Source organism: Nansenia antarctica (assembly GCF_963989245.1).
Source record: "Nansenia antarctica genome assembly, chromosome: 2".
In the NCBI taxonomy this organism is placed as follows: domain Eukaryota; kingdom Metazoa; phylum Chordata; class Actinopteri; order Argentiniformes; family Microstomatidae; genus Nansenia; species Nansenia antarctica.
The window spans coordinates 1,031,752-1,041,584 of NC_137675.1; the positions used below are offsets into that span (position 1 = coordinate 1,031,752).

At 48.5% G+C, this 9,833-nt stretch overlaps 1 protein-coding gene across 1 annotated transcript; it reads right to left on the reverse strand.

The window, feature by feature from the left end:
* Positions 1-4,170: 4,170 nt before the first annotated feature.
* LOC308151780 (protein FAM110B-like) lies at positions 4,171-9,475 on the reverse strand (the record flags this gene model as incomplete). Its single annotated transcript, XM_080524680.1, has 3 exons — positions 4,171-4,887; positions 5,236-5,682; positions 9,344-9,475. The coding sequence occupies 3 exons, from the start codon at positions 9,473-9,475 to the stop codon at positions 4,171-4,173; spliced, it is 1,296 nt and encodes a 431-aa protein (XP_080380806.1).
* Between the last annotated feature and the right edge of the window lie 358 nt (positions 9,476-9,833).

Below are 9,833 nucleotides of genomic sequence, written 5' to 3' on the forward strand. Positions count from 1 at the left end.
TTAGGGTTTAGGGTTTACCTTTGCAAAAGGAAACATGATGTGTCTGGGAAGGCATGAGACCCTGGAGACAAATGGGGGTTAATCAGAGATCACAGATGTTTTCGAGAGGATGCAGGAACAGCTAGGAATATGAGCTATGCAAATAAACGTTTTATGAGGCGTCACTGTGAAAAGGTATAAAGGTATAAAGGTCTGTGGGTCTCTATAGTGGTTTGTGTTAGCGGGCGTTTCTCTGCCTTTTTCTTCTCAATCTCCGCAGTCAGCTTTTCAAACTCGCCATGCTCCTCTATGCGATGCAACTTCTAGTGCCTTATTAAATTGGTTGTGTTGAAGGATTTTACCTTAGCTCCCCCTTCTACCGCGGCGCAGTGGAGAGCATCCTCACCTACGGCATCTGCAACTGGTTCTCCAGCTGCACAACAGCGGAGAGAAATGCGCTACAGAGAGTAGTGAGAACAGCACAGAAGATCACCGGCGCCCCCCTCCCCTCTCTGGAAGAGCTGTACAACACACGCTGTCTCAGGAAGGCCTCAAAGATCTCCAGGGACCCGACCCACCCTGGGCACGTACACTTTACCAGGCTGCCCTCGTAAAAGGAGGTTCAGGACCCTGGCCGCTAAGACAAACAGACTGAAGAACTGCTTCTACCACAGGGCCGTCCAGGCCCTGAACACAGCAAAGACCTAAGTTCTGGGCCCTGGACAGTCTGGACGGATTGTATGGCAGCTGCTGGACTGAAAAAATCAGGTGTAGTGCTGAGGCACAAACATGTACATTTCAAGCCTGCAAACTGTGACACTTTAAATAACGTGAAAAAAAAATACTATTGTGCAATATGACAACCCTAGTTGACTATCTGTGCAGTATAGTACAGTGGATTGTGTACATAGCCTTTATTTATGTAAACCAGCTCCTTACCTTCTTGTGATTATTTTTATTTTTATTTTTTTCTAAAAGTTTTTTTTTTCCCTCTCCTAACACCAGGGGAGCCACCCCTCCTAAATGTCGTTGTTTGGTACCTGTACTGTAGCAATGACAATAAAGTCCATTCATTCATTCATTCATTCAAGGTATTTTATCCTTGTACAGATTGCAGGTGACATCTGTCTCACACACTTAATAGTACTTCCACACTGTTATGTTTGTATTTCTATTCTAAACTAGGCGTAGGTTTAAGCCTTCTTTTTATTAACAAAATGCCAACTTTCCGGTTAGGCTACAACAGGTAGGCTACAACAGGTAGGCTACAACAGGTAGGCTACAACAGGTAGGCTACAACAGGTAGGCTACAACAGGTAGGCTACATACAGGTAGGCTACAACAGGTAGGCTACAACAGGTAGGCTACAACAGGTAGGCTACAACAGGTAGGCTACAACAGGTAGGCTACATACAGGTAGGCTACAACAGGTAGGCTACAACAGGTAGGCTGCAACAGGTAGGCTACAACAGGTAGGCTACAACAGGTAGGCTACAACAGGTAGGCTAACATACAGGTAGGCTAACATACAGGTAGGCTAACATTCACGTATCTAGACTGGAGAGGCTCATAATGAGAGGCTCCCTAACCCTGACCCTAGACTGGAGAGGACCAGGTCATAATGAGGGGCAAGGAGGATGGTTTATAAGATGTGGGACCCATTCTTTGAGTGTACGAGAGCGGGACATGCCAGATATCTGCCAGGCAACTGACTGACCAACAGTGACTTATGTTTACATTACACACTGTTTCTGTTTCTTTTTCTTTATTATTTATCGATTTCATGTCTTTAGCCGTAGTCCTGGATTCTATTTTTTGTTTGCTGTCTTAGTCCTGTCTTGTTTTTGTTTTGGTTCACTTAAACTTGCTGTATTACTTTGTCACTTATATTTACCAAATGTTATTGTATTGTATATTTGTTGAAAAACCTGACTAAACAGAGTGTAAAAAAAAAAAAAGAGAGAAGATGATCATCACATCATGTGAACGCGCGACCTCAAAAATCCATGGAGGAGCACAGTTTGTTACTGTTAAATAGCATGAGCTTAGAATGATAAGGTTCTATCTCCGTCTAGGGCAGTTCAGAGATATTGAGCGTCAACGTTTTTACATTCCATTATGTTTTGTGAGATGGAACCTTTGTATTTTATGAATTACTAGCGCGAGGCGTCACTCATTTCAAACGGGTTTCCACCATTTTGTCGCGACTTTCAGCGAAGGTTCCCCCAGGCTTTCTGAACCAGGACAGTCTGCTGTCAACAAGATCAGAGGTCACGAAGGCCGCAACTTAAGTTAGCTCTGAGAGCGCCGAGCGTTCACATGACTGCCTCTTGTCCAATCAAATCACTTGGTCCCTTTATGACGTTGAACCCAGCGTGCGCTCTGGCGGATTTACGAACGCGGCTGTAACCTCTGAAAACTACTTCCCAGATAATAGAGAGATTACGGTACAGAAAAATGAGGAAAGCTCACGGGTTTCATCAAATATAATTTTAATGAAATAATACTCACAAAACCTTGGGACGTACTGTAGATGGCAAAAAGATGGCAAAACAAGCCATTTATTGAAATAATGCAAAACATCTTGTGACGTTGTTGTGAACACATTTTGTCTTCTTCTTCATGTTTAAGTACTGCAAAAAAATTCCAACTCCATATTACTGAACATGTAGAGCAGGGGAGGCTAGCGGAGGTAGAAATCGGAGGACGGGCTCATTGTAATGCATGGAACGGAATGAGGAATAGTGTGTTTGATATTATTCCTCATTCTATTTCACGCATTACAATGAGCCCGTCCTCCGATTTCTACCTCCGCCAGCCTCCCCAACGTAGGGTAGAGAGTTTGATTGTGAACAGAGAGTCTGACAGCCCAGCTGATAGCTCTGCGAGCAGGACTACAAGCCGGCGGCCATCTTGTTCGTTTGTAGTGTAGTAGCTCTAAACAGACACCCCTCAGACAAAAACAACTGAACACATTTTTTTTTTAAATTATATACATTTTCTTACAGCATTTACACATACGTTTTTTTTTTGTTTTTTTTTTAAAGAAAAGCAAAGTACCACAAAATCCAACTGTCATGTGATTGAGTAGATTATGATTATGGACGACAACAAACCGGAAACTGAAGCTGAACCGAAAAACACTGTTCATAATGCCTGCTGCTGCTTGGACGCTATCGCCATAGTAACGCTGAGAGGAGTTGGGTACCAGAGGGGTGGGTGTGGCAGGTTTTGGACTGTACCATGCTTCCACAGGGGGGGGGGGGGTTAGAGGGTTTTTTCTATACAAACACAAAGCTCATGAATTGGATCTGAGAGATAACAAGACAGAGCTGAAGACTTGTGAACACACTGAAGCACTGCATTCACAACTGCTATGGCTTCCAGGCTCAGTGTTCTGAAACATTGAGAAGAAGAAGAAGAAGGAGGAGGAGGAGGAGGAGGAGGAGAAGAAGGAGGAGGAGGAGGAGGAGAAGGAGGGGGAGGAGAAGAAGGAGAAGAAGGAGAAGAAGAAGGAGAAGAAGAAGGAGAAGAAGGAGAAGAAGAAGAAGAAGAAGGAGAAGAAGGAGAAGAAGAAGAAGAAGAAGGAGGAGGAAGACTACTGCAACTCACTCCTGGCCGAGCTCCCCCGCCCCCCCCCAATCTCCCCAAATTCTCCCATGTCCCCCCCCCCTCCTTTGCACCCTCATACCCTTCGCCCACCCTGCTAAACGTCAACAATGTAAACGTAAAAGAGAAGAAGACAGGTAAGGAGACATCTGGCATCATTATGCTGAGAGAGAGAGAGAGAGAGAGACGGCACTGAATGGCGGCCATCTTGAAAAAGGCTTTTTGTTTTTTCCTAAACCTGCTGCTGGCCGTGCTGGCGGGGGAGGTAGGGGGGGGCAGGGGGAGGCAGGGGGGGAGGAGGAGGAGGAGGAAAGCTAACACTGAAAGCTAAAGCCACCGTCCATGGCCTGTCTCACCCTCATCACCCTCATCATCATCATCATCATCATCATCAGCTCTCACCAGGCCTTCCTGCTTTCCTTTCACCCTTTCAAAGAGTTCCATCATCATCATCATCATCATCATCATCATCTCTGTCCCTGTAGTCTCTCCTAGAGTCTCTCTCTCTAAGGGACCATTTTCGGTTCTGAGTTTGTGTGTGTTTTCCGGAATGTTCTCTCTCTCTCTCTCCGGGGAGACGTCTTAGACGTGCGAGACCTTCTGCGCCTCCCTCGCCTGCTTGATGCTGTACAGCCACTTGATGACCCTGGCGTTCCTCTCCACCGCCGAGATCCCATACGGCACCCTCTCCCCCCCCGCCTCCCCCCCCTCCCCCCCCTCCTCCTCCTCGTCCTCCTCATCCGTGAGATCCTCGTCGCTGCGGCGCGACCGTCCGCAGTCCGAGCTGACCATGCTGGCGCTGCGGAAGTTGAGCGACGACACGATGTCGGAGTTGGCCCGGGCGAAGCAGCTCTCCACGCCGGCCGCCACGCCCCCCTCCACCCCCGCCAGCTCCTCCGGGTCCAGGCCGCAGAAGTTGAAGAAGCGCTCCACGTCGGCGCCCGCCCGGGCATAGCGGTCACTCAGGTCCGACTTGGAGCGGTGCAGGGAGGGCCGCCGGGACACCGAGGAGCCCAGCTCCAGCTCCACCTCGCCCGCCGGCCCCGCCCCAGCCAGCCCCCCGGATAGCGGGGTAGCCGTGGTGGCGGGGTCTCTCTCCAGGGGCTGTTGCTGGGGGTGGTTGTCGCAGAGGGGGGGGGGCGCCAGGGGGGCCTTGGTGGGGGGGGGGTTGCTGGGTTTGGGGGGCAGCGGGGGGGCAGAGCTGGAGCTGCTGCGCGCCGTCCTCAGGGGCCTGCCGCCGCCGCCGTTACACAGTCGGCGCAGGTCGGAGGAGGAGTGGGAGGCGTGGAGGAGGAGGGGGAGGGGTGGCGGCGGGGGGGAGGAGGAGGAGGAGTGGGACGCGTGGTGGTGGAGGAGGAGGAGGGGGGAGGAGCGCTCCACCCCCCCCCCACCACCACCCCCGTCACCTCGCTCTTCCAGGAGGCGGCGGCTCAGGTTGAGGTTACCTCCCCCACTTCCCCCTCCCCCACCCTGGGGGCTGCGGCGGCCCGTGGCCGAGGAGTGGGGGGGGGCGGCGGTGGTGGTGGGAGGAGGAGGGACCTTCAGGGACTCGGCGAAGGAGCGCAGGCTGCCGGGCTCGGACACCGCCGTCAGGGCAGGGGGGGGGGTGGGCGTGGAGCGGTGGTGGTGGTGGTGGTGGGGGGGGGCCCAGCTGCGGGCTCCCAGGGGTCTTAGCTGCTGCGCCCCCCCACCGCGGGAGGTGTGTCCCTCGGAGGCAGCCGAGGAGGAGGTGGTGGTGGTGGTGGAGGAGTTCAGGAGGTTCTTGAGGATCTCCAGGTTGAGGTTCTCCCGCTTGGTGGTGGGTGTTGTTGTTGTTGTTGTTGTTGTTGTCGCGCCGCACGTGTCCGATTTTGAGTTGTTGTTGGACGCCTTGAGCCCCGCCCCTCCCCCTACCCCTACCCCTCCACCACCCCCTCCCCCCCCTGCCGCTCGCTTGGCCCCTGGGGCGGCAGTGGGGCAGACGGGAGGCTTGGCCAGGATCTGGGGCTTGACAGCTTCCTGTTTGGCGTTGATGACTTCCTGGCTCTTCACGTACTTGGACTTGTCTGCCTCCAGACGCTCCACGGCGCTCAGGCGCTTCGGGTTGGTCTCCATCTGCAGGTCACAATAAACACCTTCATCATCATCATCCTTATCCTCATCATCACCTTCATCATCAACACTATCATCACACGGGAAACCTTTAAAGCAGTGATTCGAGGGAATATTATTTCATACAGTGCCTATGCTGCTAAGCAGAATAAACGGAAACAGCAAGATTTAGTTCCTTGACATAGACCGCCAATATTCTACTTCTCCCTCCCCTGAACTATACTCCGAGAGGCTGGGAATGCAAACTCAATTTAATTTACTGTCCACGGGCAAAGCGGAATATCTCCTTAGACGAACGAAAGGGACATATTATGAATTTGGTGATAAGGCCAGTCGTCTTCTTGCCCATCAACTGAAGCACCAGGAATCCTCACGGCTAATTTCACAAATCTATGACTCTTCCCATTCTCTAACCTCAGATCTCTCTAGAATAAATGACGCATTTGTCGTGTTTTATACCAACCTATATCAATCTAATCCCCCTCCAGATTCTATAGTAATGGACTCATTTTTTGACAATTTGGTTTTACCTACTGTGAGTGCTGATGAAGGTGAGAGCCTACACAGGCCCCTATCTCTAGAGGAGGTGTCTGGATGTCTTAAATTGATGCAGAGTGGCAAGGCACCGGGCCCAGATGGCTTTCCAGTTGATTTCTATAAGACATTTCCTTCTCAACTCACCCCACTCTTGCTGGACATGTTTAATGACTATAGAAAATGCAACCCTGCCTCCGACGCTAACTCAAGCTTCTATCTCACTTCTCTTGAAGGAAAATAAAGACCCAGCAGAGTGCAGTAGCTATAGGCCTATAAGTCTTTTGGATGCTAAACTTCTTGCTAAGACGTTAGCCTGCCGTCTGGACCCTCTCTTACCCCAGCTTATCTCTCAGGATCAAACAGGTTTTATTAAGGGGCGCCAGCTCTCTTCTAATATACGCCGCCTTCTAAATATTATTCTCACTCCCTCTACCTCACCATCTGCTGAAATGGTTGTCTCCTTAGATGCTGAGAAAGCTTTTGACCGGGTAGAATGGAATTATTTATTTGCTGTCCTTAAAAAAATTGGTATGGGATCAAAGTTCATTTCCTGGATCCGCCTTCTTTACTCCGCCCCCACTGCCAGTGTGCACTCTAACTCTCAACACTCACAGTACTTTCCCCTCACAAGAGGCATGCGCCAAGGTTGCCCACTCTCGCCTCTTTTATTTGCCTTAGTGATGGAACCCCTTTCTGCTTTGAAGTCATCCCCACTCTTTACTGGCATTCATAGAGCTGGCCTGGAACATCGGGTATCTCTATATGCAGATGATCTTTTGTTGTATATCACAGACCCTGTGAGCAGCATTGATGACATCCTGCATATATTAAACACCTTTGGCTCATTATCAGGTTATAAACTTAATTTTGGTAAAAGTGAATGTTTCCATATTAATGCAGCAGTCAGATTTGCAGCGCTGGACAACTCTACCCCTGTCTTTGATGGGCAGAACCCAGTCCATCCAGATGAATGTTTTACCCCGGTTCTTGTTTCTTTTTCAATCCCTTCCTATTTTTTTGCCTAAATCTTTTTTCCTTAGCTTAGATCGGATGATCTCTTCATTTATCTGGGCTGGCAAGACCCCGAGAGTCCGAAAGACTCACACTCTTCAGAGGAACAAACGAGACGGTGGTCTTGCATTGCCAAATTAGTTATTTTATTATTGGGCCGCAAATATCCCAAAAATCCACAACTGGTACAATTCCCCTAATATAGATCTTGTCAATCTTCATCACTCTCTGCACTAGTTTGTTCTCCCCTATCGCAATGCCCCACAAAATATACTTCCAATCCTATAGTGATCTGTAAATATGGAGACAGTTCCGCCAACATTTTAAACTTACTAGCTTTTCCACTCTTAGCCCTATTTGTAACAATCATATGTTTTTACCTTCTACTCTGGACCATGCCTTTACGCTTTGAAGTCAAAACAAATTATTACATTTCTCTGATTTGTTTATCAACAAGACCTTTGCAAGCTTTGCTGAACTGGTAACTAAATTTGGTTTACCGCAAACAAGTATGTTTCGTTATTTTCAGGCTAGACATTTTGTTAAATCTCAAGTCCCTTCTTTTCCCCAACTCCCCCCACATTCTTTACTAGAAGACCTCCTCTCAATGCCTCATAGCCGAGGTCTTATTTCCCTCATAGCCGAGGTCTTATTTCCCTCATAGCCGAGGTCTTATTTCTCTACAATCAGTTATTATCTTTCGAGACTTTGAAACTCTGACAAAAACCCAAAACAAATGGGAAGAGGAACTGGGGCAGAGGGTCTCAGAGAGGAACTGGGGCAGAGGGGGTCCTGGGGGTGTTGACTGAGGAATTATGGGGAAAGGCACTTATAATGGTGAACTCTACATCTTCATGTGCTTGCTTATAAACACATATTAAAAAACCATTCATTCCCACTGCAACCACCGCCCTGAACATTTTAAAATAGGAAGCATTTAAGCATTTTAGCATTTTAGCTTTTAAAATCACAATACTGTTTTTATTACTATTATTTTTAAATGACTAGACTTTTTAAATATGCACTACATAAACACTGTTATATCTGTCTGTTTTTATTGTATGTATGTGACCTATGTGTGTTTTTAATGTGGAAACTGTATTCTTGAGCTGCACTTCTGCCTGTCAAAGGAGAATTTCTGTCACTCTGTGACAGACAATAAAGCATTCTTGAATCTTGAATCTTGAATCTTATCTCTGATTCAGTTCAAGGTTTTGCATAGGAGTCATTTGACTAAAGAGTAGCAGCTGACAGTAAGCTGTTCCCAGGCACAGTCGACACTTGTGACACGTGTTCTTCTTCCTCTGCTGATCATAACACATATGTTTTATTCCTGCCCAGTATTAAAATAATTCTGGTCTTCCTTTTTTGACACTATGTCCAGAGCTCTCAATATTGATTTACAACCATGCCCTTTGATAGCAATTTTTGGGATGCCCGCTTTAGTGAGCAGTCTTAACAAAATGTGTGCTAGTGTGGTTGCTTTTGCCTCCCTTGTTGCACGCAGACGCATATTACATAATATAATTATATTATTATACATATATTATATTATTATATATATTATATATATTATTACACTGGAAGAGTTCTAGTCCTCCGAGCTCTTTCTCCTGGTTGAAGGACTCTTTCCTCCACTTGGAAACAATAAAATATTCTATAAGAGGTTCAATTGATTACAAAAAAAAAAGCCTATCACCCCTCCACCCATACACTCACCCCTCCACCCATACACTCACCCCTCCACCCACACACTCACCCCTCCACCCCTCCACCCACACACTCACCCCTCCTCAAAAAAGCCTATCCTATCCTACACTGAGACCTTGACCTTTCCCGACTCTGTAGAAACTGGAAGCCTTTAACTTGTATTATTTATTTTAATTTATTTATTATTATTTATTTATTTTGTCTATGTTATTTTCTCTTTTTTGTTTTGTCATGTTTTGTTTTTATATTTTTGATTTTGTTTGTATGTCTTTACATTTTGTAAGTATTTTCTATAGAGTGTATACGGTATGTACCTTTTTACTTTTTATAAATGCTGTATTCATAATTGATGCTCTCCAAAAAACCCAATAAACAAAGTTTGAGACACAATCATCACTGTCATCACCTGGCGTCTGAAGTAGTCGGGTCCCTTGTTGAGGATGCGCAGCGGCACGGAGGAGGAGGAGACGTGTGCGTAGGCCCCGGGGCTGGGGGACTTGCTATCTGCCAGGGGGGGGGGGCAGCTCTCCATGGGCATGCCTGGGCCGGGGCTGGGGGGGTGGGGGGGGGGGCAGCGGCGGGGCAGGGGGGGTAGGGGCCGGGGGCTCGGGGAGGCGGCCGTGGCGGCGGGGGGTGTGTGCTGGGGGGGGCGGGGCGATGCGGAGGAGGCTGAGGGTGGCCGAGGGGGGGGCTGGAGGCGGGACAACACATGAAGCCAGGGCTGGGGCTGGGGGGGGGCTGTAGGGCTGGGGGGGGGGGCCCCCTTCAACAGGCCACGACAGGCCCCGCCATCATCTCTGCTGTCAGCGTACCGACGTACCCAGGAGACACTGCTGCTGCTGTTGTTGTTGCTGCCACCTGGTGGCCGACTACCGCAGAACAGCTTCCAGCCCCCC